The sequence below is a fragment of the Phasianus colchicus genome, chromosome 17 (assembly GCF_987193195.1).
Source record: "Phasianus colchicus chromosome 17, bPhaCol1.hap1.1, whole genome shotgun sequence".
Classification (NCBI taxonomy): Eukaryota; Metazoa; Chordata; class Aves; order Galliformes; family Phasianidae; genus Phasianus; species Phasianus colchicus.
In genome coordinates, this window is record NC_143452.1 from 6,902,839 (window position 1) to 6,920,664 (window position 17,826).

General features: G+C 39.2%; 1 protein-coding gene across 2 annotated transcripts; it reads left to right on the top strand.

Moving 5' to 3' along the window:
• Positions 1-2,653: 2,653 nt before the first annotated feature.
• Positions 2,654-17,160, top strand: LOC116227216 (protein-glutamine gamma-glutamyltransferase E-like). Of its 2 annotated transcripts, none has more exons than XM_031590389.2 (13): positions 2,654-2,765; positions 4,393-4,560; positions 4,847-5,089; positions 5,413-5,531; positions 6,034-6,162; positions 7,531-7,708; positions 7,864-7,999; positions 8,903-9,006; positions 9,448-9,693; positions 10,714-11,019; positions 11,778-11,935; positions 12,131-12,264; positions 14,314-17,160. In XM_031590389.2, the coding sequence occupies exons 1-13, from the start codon at positions 2,756-2,758 to the stop codon at positions 14,459-14,461; spliced, it is 2,079 nt and encodes a 692-aa protein (XP_031446249.2). In that variant the 5' UTR covers positions 2,654-2,755; the 3' UTR covers positions 14,462-17,160. The 2 variants fall into 2 exon arrangements, with proteins under 2 accessions (XP_031446249.2, XP_090008085.1); XM_090151959.1 differs by lacking the exon at positions 2,654-2,765 and adding an exon at positions 3,341-3,390.
• Positions 17,161-17,826: the final 666 nt, after the last annotated feature.

A 17,826-nucleotide genomic window follows, 5' to 3' on the forward strand; every position in this document is an offset into this window, starting at 1 on the left:
AACCACAATTTTCTCATCACAGTAAATGCAAGAAGCAATAGCAGCATTTAACGAACAAACTGTTATTTGCTGATCACAGTCAGCTCTTGCTTGTGAAATACTCAGGTCATATTGCAAGCCCAAGTTCAGTTAGAGAAGTCAAAAGTACCCAGGGTTTCTCCTCAAAGTGCCATGCACAATTTTAATGTAAGAAGCTGTGTGTATGTGTGTGCACAGGTGTGTGTGCCCATGATTGCTTTCACACATGCACACGAACGTGTTCCAAAATCACACATCCTGCAAATACAAACACTCTTTCTTTTCCAGAAAGTTTCAGTACATCTGTGGGCCAGCCTGTACTAGACTTGGTTTAACAAAATCCAGAAAGAGAAAGGAAGGTGATGCCTAAAGAATGGGAAAAGCACTGTAAATGGTCCTGAAAATTTGATAACACTTTTTTTCCCTAAGAGTTTTGACAGTCTGCAGCACATTAGTGCTACTAAGCACTCAGTAATTTGTTTCAGAGCCTCACACTCAATTATCTCTGCTTGTGTCTGTCAGTTTTGTGTCATTACCACTAAGGTGTGAGTCACACCTGCAAGCATCTTGTTTATGTACCAGAATTAGGAGTGCTTGGCCATGGGATGGGACATGTTGGATTGAAGTTCTTAGAAGAAATAAGCAGAGTCAAACAGGGAACAGAGCTTGCAAAGAGGTATTTCTGATGAGTGTGCAACTCTAACTGTAAGTTACAACATCCAAATAACATCTTTAGTCCAGTCCAGTGGAAGGAATGTGTGTATAAGTGGGAGAGGTAGGGGATTACCTTTAAATGTAATAGGCTATAAGCACCAGCTCCTGTCTGGCTATGTGGGAGCTGTCTGGGAAGTTTGTGCACTGTCAGTTTGATTCATTTCTAGGTGCTGGTCCCTTGGTAGTTTTTGAAGTTGCCATGCTAGTATATGTCACTATCAACTTCCCATCTGGAAAGAACCGTAGCATTCCTGCCAAGATCCTAAGGGAAAATCTGAGCTTCCAGGAATTTCCTGGCACGCTGTAACACGTGCCATGCTAAGTGAGGTATTCTCATAGAATCATAGAATCGTTTGTGTTAGGAGGGATTTTTAAAAGCCATCTGACTCAATTCCCCTGCAGTGAGCAGGGACACCGACAGCTCCATCAGCATTCAGAGCTCCTCCAGCCTGACCCTGAGTGTCTGCAGGGACGGGGCCACCTCCTAATCTCTGGGTGCTCTGTGTCAGTGCCTCACTGCCCTTATTGTTAAAACCTTCCTCCTTATATTGAATCTAAATCTCTTTCCATTTCAGACCATCTGCCTTTGTCTTATCACACAGATCCTGCTAAAGAGTCTGTCCTTTTTCTCACAGCCCCTTTAGATATTGACAGGCCATTCTCAGGTCTCCCTGCAGCCTTCTCTCCTCCAGGCTGCACAGCTCAGAGGGAGGTGTTCCATCCCTCAGAGCATTTTTGTGGCCCTCCTCTGGATGCATTCCAGCAGGTCCACTTCTCTCCTGTACTCCACATTTCAGGAGCACATCCTTTGGAATGGAGGACGAAGAGTGAAAAAAAAAGGAAGTGTGTCTTGGGCGATATATAGGACCTAGATGAGATCTTAGCCAAGTGCTTTTCCTTATAGACTTTACCAATCTCCATCAGCAGGTTCTGGTCCTGGAGAGTGTTGACACGAGTCAGTCCAATTGCTATTCCAGGGCCCCAGGTCCCTTCCGAGTGGTTTACAAATATACTATAACTGTAGAAAAATATTTCACTTCCTGCACCTAGGGTAGCAGGAGTGATTTTGGTGATGAAATTCCTTGCTTAATTATCCAACAAAGGAGTGAGAGGAGAGACAGGACAATCCAATTTCCCAAGGAAATGAGGCAGTCCCCAGTAAGTCATGTCCAGATGTTTGTAACATGGTGCTTCAGGAATATGTATAGAAGAATATAGAATAAAGATGAAGATAAGGACTGTTTTCCCATCCTGAAACAAATGCACAATTAATTGTATGTGAATTAAAGTTGTATATTTTTAAAATTACAGTTGGATTGTGCATGTGATAAAACTAATGTCCCATCTTTCCCAAAAATTCTGCTGATCCTGAGTGCTGAGAAGCATTCATGGAAGTAGCTCCAGGAAAAACATGGATTCAATGAATTAAGTTTAGAAGAATATCACTGTAAATATTGCTCATGAAGAATTCCAAATTAAAAATAATGTGGTGCAAGAAGCAGTTACGCTTTTACTAGAATGTTGTTATTATAACAGAAAGAAAAACAACTAAACACTGAAATTCTTATAAATTCAAACACAATAAGAAATTTTTAATGGCCGACCAGATTTCTAAGCATAAATATAGCCAGGTTGGGTGGGCCCTGGGCAGCTTGATCTGGTAGATGACAACCAGCCTACGGCAGGGGCTTGGAACCAGATGATCTATAATGTCCCCTCCACCCTAAGCCATTCTATAATACTTTCCAATCTTCCTACATCAGGCTGCAGGGAAGTGAGATCAGAATGTTGGGCCTAAGAAGGAAAAAAAGAAGAAAAAAAAAAAGATTCCTCAACCCCTTTGGTCATATTAAGGGCTGGGAAGCAAAGACAGTTATTGAAGCTCCACCCTCCCACAGGAAAAGCTTTACAAGTAGACTTTAAATAAGTGAAAGGCACCAATCACTCCTTGAGTCAACAGAAGTAGAGGAGGCCATTCAGAGGAAAACTCCAAAGCTGCTCTTACAGGACATATCGATCAGATATGGGCCAAGGTGAGCAAGGGGGCAAGCCCTTCTGTGGTTCTCTGTTATTCTCTTACATCAATAAGATGTATATTTAGGTCTGAAAGTGAAGGGAAAGTTTGCAGGTATTTTAAGTTGTCAGCCTAGTGCAAATGGGAGACCGACAAATCTGACACAAGAGGAGAAGCACAATTTGGAGAAGGTATCATTGAAAAGGCAGAGGAAGGTTACAGTGCACAGAAAAGGTTGAAACCTGAAGTTAAAATTGAGAGCATACAAAACTGTAAGGATTTTGTTGGTCTGTTTTTGATTTGCTGCTAAAATATATGTTTATGCAAATTGCCTACTTTGCTGCATTTCCAACCTTGGCAGCTGATCTCTGTCTTTCTAAAGACAAGTTTTCCTCACCCCTGAGCCTGTTCTATAACAGATGTGCTTTATTGTTGAGTTCCTAAAAATTATTATTTTTTAAATAGGTACATTCCTAAAAAATCAAAGTACATGCTGCTTGCCTAGATTAAAAAAAAAAATGTATTCCCCCCATTTGAAATGTGACTGCATTTCTAAGGCTACAAATGTAGTTATTTCAAGGCTTGCCTGACTTGATAAGCTGAAGATTGTGCTGCAAAGAACACCTCCCCATGGATGAATCAAGGTGAACACAGGATGCTGATTTTTTACTCAGTAACAACCCAGTCCCACTACTAAGGACTTTCCTATTCTTCCTCTCTATGAAGTGGAAGGGGAGGAGGGAGAAAGAGAGTAAAAACTATTTTTAAAAATATTAATTTTAAATTATTTTAAAAATAATTTTTAAAGAACACACACACCTAATATCTTTTTCTTCTGTACTCCTGCACTTCATTTCAATCAAGTTAACCTTCTGCTAATGAACCCTCCATAGGCTCTGTCCATGTCAGAGCCAAACCGACCTCAGATGCTCATTCTTTGGCCTCTGATAAAGCTACGGCTTGCACACAAGAGCATTCCACACCATATTATTTCACATAAATGATTTTAGTAGTGTTTTCTTTCCAATTCTGTCATCTCTCTCACTGTCAAATGACCCAACTGAGCTGTAGATGTCCCTGCTCATTGCAGGAGGTTGGTTTGATTCTTTAAGAATCTCTTCCAACTCAAATAATTCTGATTTTATGTTCTTGTTAGGTGCTTTCAACAGATCAGAACTGGTATTTATATCAGAGGTACATGTAACATAAATGTGGCTAGGGAACTCATCTCAATTTAAAAAGCAGAAACATTCTTCTGGTCATTCTGGTTTCTTCATTTCTTATTCAGTCATCACGTCATGGGATGAATGAAACCATGACAGAATTAGCTGATTTCAGCTGGATTCTGCATTCAGTAACTCATAGGTGTTCCATTCTCTCATAGTCCTCTCCTCTTAGATTCTTTTCTGATTTTCCTTTAGTACGGGATATACTACTCTTTAATAATTACACAGATAGTTTTTAGTAATCTTTTAAAGGTATAAGCTCTCTCTCTCTCTCAAAACAGAATAAAATGCTCAGAAATAATTTCCATTTGTAGTGGAAACTTCACATTTTTATTAGCTACTTACAGAAAGTAACATGCAATTTTTGCAATTATTTATGTGCTTCTTCCTCCTTCTAATGTACTTCTCACTTCTTCTTAGCTATGACGCAGCCAAGTACCGACTGGCACGTGAAAGAAAATGGTAGAGATCACCACACAAGTAAATTCTCTAGCAAAGAGTTGATTGTGAGGAGAGGTCAGGCCTTTGTAATCACCTTCAATGGAACAGAACAGCCTGAGCAAACCTTAACATTCATCGTAGAAACAGGTATGGCTCCCAATGTCTTTCACAGAAATTGCGATGCCTAAGCCACATTCTTTCGGCCTGGTATGTGCTATATGGTAGCCAGTTAATACCTCAGAACCAACATGTTGCTTTAAATAGCGTTTGAAGTGTTTGCTGTACTACTTCCATTTCAGCTAGCAGAGGTGGTTTCTTTCATTTTCAAACATATGCCATATTAATCTAAGAGAAGAGTTAAATCTCAGATGTTTTTTTTTTTGACAAATTACAGCAAGCTGGAAAGAAAAAAGATGTTTATTTTCCTTAAAAGGTCCAAAACCCTCCAAGCAGGCCAAGACCCAAGCCACGTTTGGTATCTCCAGCACAGCAAGCAAGGAGGGCTGGAGCGCAGTTCTTCAGTCCACCAGTTCCCACTCCGTGAGCATCTCCATTTCCAGCCCAGCTAATGCTGTCATTGGACGTTACAAGCTGAGTGTTCAAAGTACTTCAACTGGCAGCTCATCTGCAGTAGTCCTTGGCACTTTTGTTTTGCTCTTCAACCCTTGGTCTTCAGGTACGAATATATCAGCATTCCCCTGAAAGAACTGATTTACTTGTAGTTTGATTAGTATTTTCAGCTTCTCCACTTGACCTATATTTCTGTAGTATGGGGATTGAACATTCACCTCATAACCTAGCAGTGAGAAAATAAAAGCATATAAGACCTTCTGGTTTCTTAAGACCTTCTGGTACATAAAACCAACTCTGTATCATGTACTTACTAGAGACCCCCTGGCTCACCCCCCCAAGATGCAGATTAAGTTCTGCCAAAACTGTGGGGGTTTTTTATTAATTTTGCCTGCCGTGATTGTATATACCTCTCTTTTGGCTTTTCAGGTGATAATGTGTTCATGCCTAACAAGGCTGAGTGTGAGGAATATGTGCTAGAAGAGTTTGGTATCATTTTTGCTGGCAACAATAATCACATTAACAGCTTTGGATGGAACTTCGGCCAGGTAAACACAGCACTGAACCAGCAGCCAGTGCTTTATGCTCTGTTTTTCACATAAGCTGGATGATCAGCTTGTTTATTTTTTAATGTTTATCGCAGGTATACACCTCAGAAGACCAGGAGTCTGGTATTGCAGTTAGAACTCACATCAAGTTCTATTATATTGATTAATGAGAAAATTTGCAGTTGACTACTTGGCGATATGAGCTAGGACACAGATGCAGCCAACAGAAATCTAAGAGTCTGCTGCAAAGTATAGTGGAGCATCATTGAATGGCACAGGCCTGGCTGTCAGTCCACACATTCTGAGTTTTTAAACCTCTTAGAGTTTTAATCTCCATGGTTTATTGAGGGCTCATTTTTATGTGGAATTCTTGGCTGAGCTGCAAGGTTTCATCTTGTGGGTAAAGAAATATTAAATGCTCATGTAATTTTCTTATCTGTATAACTTTAGTACAGTAGAATGATCTGTGTTTCCAATACACTAATATATGTATATAACATAGTTTCAAGCAGATATCCTCAATATTTGCCTTTCCATGCTGGATCGAAGCTTGAACTACCGCCAGGATCCTGCCACAGATGTATCTCACCGACATGATCCCAAATATCTGGGCCGCGTTCTCAGCGCAATGGTAAACAACGTGTTCAGAAAGTCCAAACTACTGACTGTTCACTTTCCAGAAAATTTTAGGCCGCTGTTTGTATGCACCACAAAGCAGAAATGCGGGCCAGGGAAGTTCCTAAGTTGTAGTCTGGTCTCAGCCTTCTAGAGTTGTCTCATTTAAGTATGTCTCACACTCAACACTTTGATATCCAGTATTCAAACTCAAAGCTATGTTGTGGGTTGTTATGCTGAGCACTTTGGAGGTCTTTAATCCAACTTCCCATTTGAAGGGGGTCTGCAGGGGCACTACATCAGGTCATCCATGGATTTGTCAAGTTGTCTTGAAAATCTCCAAGGATGGAAGTTTCACTGCCCCTCTGGGTGACCAATCCAGAGCTGCACTGTTGTCTTAGTGATTTATTTTTCTTTTATGTCCAATATGGTCTTCCCAAGCTACAACTTTCTGTCATTGCCTCTTGGCATGTAATATACCAGTGCAGAGAAAAGTTGGACTCCTGACTTTGTATGCCCCATAGAAATAGTTGTAAGCTCTTACTATAGTCTCCTTTATCTTCATCTTTGCTAGACTGAACTAGCCTGGCATCTCTCAGCTTCTTGTAAGCTGTGTGCTCTAGGGCCCATGACCATCTTGGTAGCCCTGTCTCCTGGACCCTGCTCAGTGCCACAACATTCCCCTGAACCGAGAAGCCTGAAAGAGGAGCTGGACAGTAATCCTGGCACAGTGATAATTAAAGAGCTGCAACAGCTTCCTTCAGTATTCTTATAATTTCTGGCACTTACTGTAACTCCCAGGTTCATTTCAGCTGAGTTGCCACTCAGCAAGGTACTTCCCAGCCTGTACTAATGCATGGGGTTTTCCTGCCCTGAATCCTACATATTTTCATCCTGGATTTCATAAGATTTCTGTTGGCCCAGTATTCAAGATGCTCAAAGTGACTCTGCAGTTCTTGAATCTGCTCCTTCCCCTAATTTAACATTGTCTATACGTTTGCTAAGAGTTCATCCTGCTATCATGCAGGCACATTCTGACGGATTCACTGCATTATATGCATTTATGATGTCACTGTATCACACAATGGTAAAGTTGCACCTCACAACAGAAAGGTTCACCATAAACTTGTGTTTGTCATCTTCGTGAGTACTACTGCACTTGGGTGGGAGAAACAGTGGTTAATTTCTTTTCATTACTTATGAGGACACTTCTATAATTTCTCTGAAAAGATGAGATTTCCTCCTGAAGGCCAACTCAAGAAGCAATGACTTTTGTCCATTAAAGAGTCATTCAAAACTTTTCTCCATCCCCTCCTCCACCACTACTTCATCTATTGTAAACTCTGGATTTATGTTATCATAAATTTTGTGAATATTTTTACAGGTCAATGCCAATGATGACCAAGGGGTGGTACTAGGAAACTGGAGTGGAAATTATGACGGTGGGAAAAGTCCAAGCAGCTGGACTGGAAGTGGTGAAATCCTGCAAAACTGGAAGAAATCAGGATTCAAGCCTGTTAGATACGGACAGTGTTGGGTTTTTGCAGCAGTATTAACTACAGGTATGATTTAAGTAATGCATACAGTGATACTGCACAGACTCTGTGCACTAATAACACTTTCTACGTGAAAATATTTTGGAATATTCATCTGTTATATCAAACATCATATTCTGGAAATAGTGCTTTCTGACTACGGTTTTCCATTCTCTCTTTAGTGCTTAGATGTCTGGGGATTCCCACTCGTACAATTACAAACTTCAGCTCTGCCCACGATGCAGATGGAAATCTGCGTGTGGATGAGTTTTATGATGCTTCTGGAAATCATTTGAACGAGGGAGCTGACAGTGTCTGGTAAGGTTCTGCAGTATTTAGTAATAAGACCTGTCAGTATTATAGTCTTCAGGTGCAGAGTGTAGATTCTGATGACAAATACTCTATTTAACTTCTTAAAAATTGTCTTAAAAACAACTACACGCACAGGAGCAACAAAAAATTATGCTACCACAAAATTTGGTATTTTTACTTTTTCTTAATAAAGCAGAGAATTAACATCAGCTACTACAGCAAACTGAAGTCAAGGTAGACTGCCAAACTGAAGACAAGTTATAGCTGCCATAGATTACTGAAAAAATGGGATGTTATACTGAAAATATCAAATATTGGGACCTAACTTTGTTTGGAGTTATTCTTCAAAACCAAATCATGTTAAACTGTAAATTTCAACAGAACTAGCTCCCCTCTCCTTCTTTCTTTTTTGCAGTGAAATAATTTGCAGTGAAAATAATTATGAATACAAAGCAACAAGTGCAACTGAAATAAGCTTTCATTCAGCAAAGAAGAGTGCAGTCTCTCACTGTTTGCCTTGTTTGCTTCCCTGCTTGTTCTGGACACGTCCTAAATCAAAGAGAAACTTACTGAAAATACTACAGTTTTGTGCAATAAGAAGCACAGCTAAAACTAAGGAAATCCACAGGCTCAGAACTTTTTTGGGAGGGGTGAAAAAGAGGCTCAAGACATTTTGGATAATTTCAAAAATTCACTCTTTCCTTGAAAATTTATGGTAGTTCTACAATGCAATTTTCAACTCCTACATAATTAAGATTGCCAGGATCAGAGTGGTAGTCATCAGTCACAGATAAGAACCTTCTAAAGGTAAAGCATTTGAGACTTCCAACTAAGAATACTAATTAATGAACATGAATAGAAATGTAGAAACACGTACCATGGGCTTACTTTATTTATTCTTGAACGTAGGAATTTCCATGTCTGGAATGAAAGCTGGTTTTCCCGCAGTGACTTGGGCCCTTCATACAGCGGATGGCAAATTCTGGATGCAACTCCCCAAGAAGAAAGTGGAGGTACACAGATTTCATTCCAGGAGTACTGCTGAAAAATCATAAAGTCAGTCATTTTCAGAGAGAAAAAGAAATTGTAAAACTGCTCAGAAACAGAATGACAGTTTCTGCCTAATTAAAAAAGCATCAGCTCCTCTATGGCTGCCAAATTAGGTTTCTAGGGCCAGTCTTCTGCAGCTCTTTCTATATTTCCAATGTAGGTGTCTGGAGCTACTGAAGATTAATGAATACTATAAAATAGATCAAGTGCACATTGAGAATAAATGCACGACACATTGATTATTGGCTTGGGTCAATAACATCTATAGGGTCTGTGTGGATGAAAGGGCCGGAATGGGCCACCAGCTCTTGGTAATTCAAAAGTCATTGATAAATGTCTACCCAGTAATCTGCTTACTTTAAAACCATTGATTAGTTCTAAGATATATTTTCTTGATGCCACAGGAATTTATCAGTGTGGTCCTGCCTCAAGGAATGCCATCAAAGAAGGAGACGTAGATCTGGACTACGACTGTCCATTTGTATTTGCAGAAGTGAATGCAGACTGTATGTACTGGAGTTATGATCCTGCAACTAGAAAGAAAACATTATTATTCAACAAGTCAACAGTAATCGGCCAACTCATCAGCACAAAGGCAGTTGGTAGAAATGATCGTATAGATATCACCAGTGATTATAAATACGAAGAAGGTAAAAAACTTCATAGTTTCTATATTTGATTCATTCCAGAACTTACATAAACTTTATGATAGGAGCCTCTTGGTTGGCAATGTTGGACATCTATATGGTAAGAGGAAAATTTATACTAAATTTATTCAGTTCCAGCAGAAAAGAAAAGAGAATGTAAAGAGTAAAAAATAATGCCCTCCACTTTCTGATATGTAGTTGCTTTGTGGGACCTAAATAAGACAAGTCCAAATAACTTTGAGTAAAGTATTCACTGTTCCACCTGCATATGCTAATGTGTACTGGCTACCTCTCTTTTGTACTAATTAGTCCACAACCCAGTTACTTGACAGCAAGATGAAAGACCTGTGACAAAAAGCCTAAGCTAAATCAATATTTAGGTGCAATAAAAGCAACACAGCACATAAACTTGACAGATCTTTGGGTTTGATAGTGCAGAAAAAATATTATAACCATGAGCTGAATTTGCAAATGTGGAGAATGAACCTTGTTACTGTAAATACGTATATGAAGAGTGGAAAGCGTGGTAACGTAGAGGCCAAGAATCTAGCTTCCATTGTGTATTGGGCCTGAATGTTTTCTTTGTTCATGTGCAGCTTTTGTTTTCCCTTTTAAACTGTCATTATCCTGATCCGTAGTTCTCACCTTTCTTCTATTTCCTACCTATCCTGTAGGTATGGGGAGTGAGTGTGATATTGGGTGTGTGTTTGGCTGTTTGTTAGGGTCAACAGACTACCTTATGCCATTGCCCTTCCCTTATTTAAGGAGCATTTTCTGTATTAGCAAACAAAAACATACATTTTACAACCATAAAAAAGCATAGAAATGGAAAGGGTGAAAAACTTTGGACTTAAGATTTTGTTTTACAAAGGGACAGTGACCTAAAGGCAAAGCCAGAAAATTAAGTGTGGTTGTTGCTCTCTAAGTACAGAATTATGTTTTGCTGAATAGTCTCTAGCTGTCACATAAAAGAAAAGATGTTTGTTAACTGTTGAGGGTAATTTTCATTGTTGTTTTTAACAGGATCTAAAAAAGAAAGAGATATTTTTAAAAAAGCCCGTAAGAAGCTGGGACTTGAAGATAAATTTGATCCTACAGCACCAACACCAAAGGAAATTGAACAGAAGCCTGATATCTCAGGAAAGTTTAAGCTGGCTGGTCCTTCAGAAGTTGGCAAAGACCTCAATTTAATTCTGGTTCTTGCAAATTTACAATCTGAAGTTAAATCTGTTCAAGTAAATATGACTGCTTGGAGCACTGTGTACACAAGAAGACCAGTTCGTGAGATCTGGAAGGACTCCCTGTCTGTCTCTCTGTCTCCTGAGGAAGGTAATTTTTCAAATAAAATAATCACACAATTCTTATTAAAAGTTATCAATAAGCAGGTGTTAGAAAACAGTCAACTTGGGTTGGGGCAATCCGAGACATGTGCAAGCTGGGAGAAGAACTCCTTGAGAGCAGCCCTGCAGAGAAGGGCATGGGGGTCCTGATGGATGAAAAGCTAGACGTGAGCCAGCAGTGTGTGTTTGCAGCCTGGAATGCCAATAGCATCCTGGGCAGCATCAACAGAGGGCTGGCAGTAAGCAGGGAGGGGATTGTCCCCATTTACTCTGCCCTCATGAGCCCCTGTCTGCAGTACTGCATCCAGGCCTGTAGTCCCCAGTGTAGGAGGGATGTGGACGTGTTGGATTGGGTCTAGAGGACGGCCATGAAGATGCTCAGAGGGCTGCAGCACCTCTCCTGTGAAGACAGGCTGAGGGAGTTGGGCTTGTTTAGCTTGGAGAAGGAAGGCTGTGGGGAGACCTTCCTGCAGCCCTTCAGTACTTAAAGAAAGGGAGCTAATAAAAAAGATGAAGACTGACTTTTTAGGTGAACAGATAATGATAGGGGAACGGCTTTAAACTGAAAGAGGGGAGATTTATGTCAGATGTGAAGAGGAAATCCTTTGCTGAGAGGGCAGTGAGACTCAGGCACTGTCGCCCAAAAAAGTGAGCATGCCCATCCCTGGAGTAATACTGGGTAGAAAGTCTTTTCCCTTATAAAATATTTATCAGTTCCTTTTTTATTTTATTTTTTTCCCTCCACAGAGAAACATTTTCCCATTAAGATATCTTATGCTGAGTATCAACAGCAGTTAACTACAGATAACGCAATTGAGGTAACAGCTTTATGTCACGTAGAAGGTGGGATTCAAGTACTGGTGCAAAGACACATTGCCCTGGACAACCCTGCCATTGACATACAGGTGAATTATTGTCCCTTTACTCTAAATGCAGTGGCAGAGTAAGGGGAAAATGAGCCCTTTAGACATTTTCTTCCCTAGGAAGAAATGTTCTGCTTATATTCTGCCTTGGTACATCACAGCTCCTCATAGTAATCCCTCTTCTGACATGACTGACAATGCTGACAATCTGACCTTTTAAGTATTTTCTTTGCTCAGGTACTTGGTGAGGCAAAAGTGAATAAAGAAGTGGAAGTGGAAGTGGTATTTACCAATCCTATTGATATAGAAGTGAAGGACTGTGTGCTGCAGGTAGAAGGCAGTGACCTGCTGAGAGGAATCCTTATGATAGAGTAAGTACAAATACTTCCTGCTACTAAAGATAAGTAATCCAGAGCACAGCCATGGATGACTGTGAACCAAAAACAAGGATGAGACAGAATTTTCCTCTTGCTCACAACTTTAAATCACCTTTCCATCTCACCTAAGCTTTGACTCCATACTTGGGGAGGACAAATAATTACTTTATAATTTGATAGAACTTCCTTGCCTACCCAGCAGGCCATGACAGTTCCAGCAAAAGTTTTATGTATGCCCATGCAATAAATGTTATTGAAGCAGTGTATGCTGCTATAGGCCAGATGGGTTGAACCTTCTTGTCCTGACTGTAGGATTAGCAATAGGATATGAGTGTTTCTGTCCACACTATTCCCAAACTATTCTGTATTTTAACCAGGATTTTTTGTTTTGCTTTTAAAATGGACTACGAGTGCCAGTCTGAGTGGTCAGCTTTCTAAACAATTTGCATCTACATTAGACAGGTAGCCATGTAATGTAAAAAGCAGATGCACCAATGTCCCAGCTTTGTAAACACAAATGAACACAGATTGTTTAGGGGCAGGCTGTGATCTCAAAAAGTGGCACTTCTGAAAGAAACAGCCCAAAGTATGCTCTATGCGTACCTATTCCAGTCACAATAAATCATGACTAAGGAAGATAAACATTAGAGAACAGACTAAGCCATGACCAGCAGCTACTCCTTAGATGACTGAATTTATTTTACTATGGTCTGGAACTTGAACATAACTTAAAATACTTAACGCAGGCAGGAAGAGGATAGGAAAAATAGTGAATATTATGATAAATAATGATTTTCCAAAACAGGAAGTATGAGAACATTGATTTTCAAGCTCTGCTTTGAGAACTCTACAAAATAATGATGTTGGGAGATTAATAAACTGAGTCAAAAAGGTTCTAGATGATGTTGAGATGGGGAATGAGAAGACAGAAATAAAACGGGTACCTTTTACTATAGATCCCAGCTACCTGTGAGATGGAAATGTGCTCATTAAGTGAACATAGCAAACATTTAATCCCTGGAGGCGTTAAAGAAACACGTACATGTGGTCCTAAGGAACGTGTTTTAGTGGGTAATATTGGTGGTAGGTGGATGGCTGGACTAGATGATAGCGGTCTTTTGCAATCTTTATGATTCTATGATAAACATATACATGCACACTGACAAAAAAAACAACAACAACAAAAAAAAACAAAACCAAAAAACCATTCACAGCAACTTAAGATGGCCATTCTTGCTTGAACAACTACGTCTATCTCTTATATTCCCTATTCCCTTGAGGGTATTTGGTAACCTTGTGTCATATATCATATACAACTTTATCCTCAGGCAAGACAAAATACCACAGGCTAAGACTGTTCGGTAAAATCATAAACATGGGTTTCCTAGAATTATAAAATATACTGACATAAAACATTTTAAGGTCAATTTAGAATTTCCTGGTGTGTAAACACTTTTCTCATGTTGCTATAATCTACTGTAATTCAGGACTTTGCATCAATATTCTTTGTGGTTCCAGCTCATTCAACACAGTGATGCATTTTATGCTTCCTGTTCTGCATGAAGCTTTATCTTGTATGAGATGAGTATGCTTTCACCCTGATCCCAAGTAAGCTTATCTGGATTACTGCATAATGTCTTTTGGGTCCTTAATGAGTACTGAGTATTTAAATATATATCATAGAATCAAGGTTGAAAAAGACCTCTAAGATCAACAAGCTCAAGCTCAACCCATCCCACCATGCCCGCCAACCATGTCCCTCAGAGCCACAGTTCTGGAACGTGAAAGAAGCAATTATTCTTAATATTCAGTCTGAAATTGATTCAATTGACTGGCTCTCCACTGTTGAAAACGGGAATCAAGCCACCCAGCTCCAGCATGGTGCTGTCAAATAGCTAAGTGTTGTACACTATTTTCATGACCAGGTTGCACTGAGCTGATAGGAGTTCTTATATAAGGATGGAAATGACTAAAGAGTAAACTCACATATGATGCATAGGCCTATTTTCAGCTCATATTTTTTCTTTTGTTTCCTATTTCTAGTGTTCCACCACTGAAAGCCAAAGAGATATCCAGTACAAAATTTAAACTTACCCCTTTTGAGACGGGCTCCAAGCATCTGCTTGTTAATTTCTCCTGTGATAAATTTGCAGATATCAAGGCCTTTAAAACTGTAAAGGTGATTGACTAACAGGAAGATACACAACAAACAATCTTTGTTCCTATTGATTGTACAAAATGGTGTAAGAAATGTTGTACAAGAAAACTAACAGAACAAAATCCTTGCTTCCTGTGATGTGGGTTTACCAACTTTTTAACATTAAAATTTTATATTGTAATTTTTAATAAACTGTGGAATAGTTCACCTACTACTGTGCACATCCATGTTATTAAACAGAATATCTTACCTTCTATTCAGAGACTACTTGCTTGACTTTTGTCTGCTTTTGTTTGGAAATCATTACTTCTGAGTCTGGCTGTTTCTACACAAATATAAACACATTTTTACACGTTCAAAGCCTTATACAGTGCAATTGCAAAGTGGTGTTTCCCTTCATTGCAATCATGACACTAGAAAGTAGCCAGGATTAATGCACGTTTTACATAATTTTGCCCGGTCTTTTTGGCAATAATGAGTAAGTATCATGACATTTTTCCTTTCTGCCAAATCACAGTGGCCAAGTGAGGCACAGGAAATGTTCTAAAGCAATTTGAATGGTGTCCAGTATGAGAGCAACTTGGCAAAAATGTTAGGATAATTGCCCAGCTCAACATATATGAGGTTCTTTTTGCATGCTGCTGTTTTGTACTCACTGATATACTCTGAGAATCAGAGGGAGAGTGATCTTAGGTCAGGGGCTATTTTAACTCTGGAAAAATTAGAATTTATCACTATAGTTTGTGTTGTTAGGAAGCCATCTCTATCAGCAAATAATACATTAAATACAGAGTCCAGTAATGTTGAAATCAAGTTCACTATATCTTAGTTAAACTTTTAATGGCAGATAGGTGCAGACCACAAGCATGAAAAACTGGTGGGGGCAAAGAATGCATCCAAATTTGTTTGACTGTCATGAGGGCCAAAAATGGTAGTAAAAAGGCATGTCTTAATAAAAGGTGCCTTAGCCTTCATTTAAAAATTGTATAATTAACCTAGCTTATGAATTCCACATCTTGAATTCCTGTTGCTAAAGAGTATGCGTAACAGAAGATGTTCTTTCAATGCAACTCTACCTGGCAGGTGATTAAGTAGTTTGTGGGGAAGCAGAAGCTAAAAGCAAGATTCCAGGAACAAGTGAGCTAGGTGTAGCCCATTAAGTGATTTTCTTTATGGCTGATAATTATGCAACAGTAAGTCAATCTCTGACTGCAAAATCTCTGACTGATCTGTGTAGATGAAGTGAATGAGAAGTCACGCTACTGCTCTGTTGTACTTTGGACTGCAGAACCTGCCTTGTACCTATACCCTATATGCAAAAGTATTTGAGCAGGACACCAGCAGCCATCTAATTTACCTGTGCCAGAACATGACAATAGAAGATCATCATACTGGCTACATAATGACATGGCTACAGGGAATTTGTACAAGCAGCCCACAGATTTTCTCCTGACGTTCCTTAAAACTTGCAAGAACAAAGATCTCTCATCACACAGACAAACTGATGGAAGTTCAAGCTCACGGACAGACTTTGACTTAGAATTTCAACTTCTTTTTAAATGAGTGAAAACAACCAGATTCAGGTGAAGTCAAGCAAATTGCACTAGCAGAAATGACAGAATCTGGTGAACCTCTAGGGGAATTAAAGAAAGGCAACACCCTTCCCTTGCAATACTTCACACGTGCATAAAGTTAATACGTCTAATTAAATGTGTGCATACTGGGATACAGACTCGTAGATAGGATTCTGCAGTGTTTTTGTGGAACTTATACTTTCTAGAAAAGACTGGCAACAATATGAGTTGAAGGTGCAACAAGGCTAATCTGAGGTCATGATAGCACAATACACAAACAACAAATTATTGAGGAGGCCAGAAAAATGTAAGTTTAGGTTTGCATTGGAAAATTGGAAAGCTGAAGAGCAATTTCAAGGCCATGAAACTAGGGAAAAGAAGGAATAGAATATTTTGACCATTTTTGGATGATAGGTGGGTGGAACTGAGCTAGGAAAAACACCTGTGACACTATTAAGTCATTAGTCACATAGGAACCATGACCGCTGCATTCCAAAGGGATTACAAAAGTGGCTGCTAATGCTTTGGTGTGGTGAAGGTGTTGACTGTCAGGTGCTGCTTTAGGATGTAGGCCACTACGAAAGTTTAGGACGGCTTGGTGAACACCACAATGGGTACGTCACACAGAGGTAAAGGAGGTGGATGCAGCCGAGACAGAAAAAGTGGTCTGAATTTTAATTGCCTATGTGAGTAGCAAGGAAGTAGAAAGGAACTAGTCATGCTCCAGAGGGAGCAGCGTGAAGCATCTGAAGCAATCACTGTAAGTACTGAACACCTGAACTTAAGAACTGGTTGATGCGGTTCATCACTAGGACTGTGTGTGAAGACCAGGTAACATCAGAGGCTTGTGGCTCTTATGGTTTTCAAGGACTATGAATTAAGGAGAAGAAAAAAAGACTAACTAAAGCAGCTCTGAAAAGCAATCAAATCCATTCAAGGAGACTCCTGGAACAAGTTCTGAGGGCTGGAACATCCCAAGAACTTCCAAGAAGAGGAAGGACCTCTGAATTATAATGTAAGTGAAAATATACACTGTCATAGCAGATACAGTGCTGCCAAGTGTGAAAAGCTGTAGTGTTTTTCTTTCGAGACAGGACAGGCATGAAAGCTATATATGTACTCTTCTAGTTTTCATGCTATCAAAGCCAAGTTTCACAGAAAGACGTTAGAAGCCTATATATATATATATGTGTGTGTGTGTGTGTGTATATATACACACATACATACAAACATGTGTGTATATGTATGTATATATTTAAATAAATATATAAATATATATACACATACATATGTATATATATATTTAATTTTAGAAAAATAGATAGTAATTTCTGCTTATTTTCTATTTTTTCCTGTAATTTAAAAATTCAGATTAATTTTTTTTTTTTTTTTAGTCTTTACTGAGCACTAAATATGATCAGTGGGAATTTAAACATAATAATTATTTGTCCCCAGAAAAGTGTCACTTTATTACCTGTATGCTTTTTAAGTAAATTTTAAAGTTTGCACTGATAGAAAGTATTCGTGGTTAATAATTTGGGTTCTGGTTTGTGGGTTTGTTTTGTTGTTTTTTTTTTATTGAAAGAAAATTTCTGTTTAAATAGATAATATGGAGCTGGCTAACAAAACATGCAGCCATATATTTGTTTCTAGTGGGAATTTATCATTTCACTTAGGACAGGGGGCAAGGTCTCAAAACCAGAAGTCACATTAACCAACCTGGAAGTTAAGTCATCAGGAAATGCCTCTTTTCCTTCACATGGTTTGTATGTCCCACCACACTCCCTATTTCCTCATCCCCAAAGATAACTTATTCATGACACA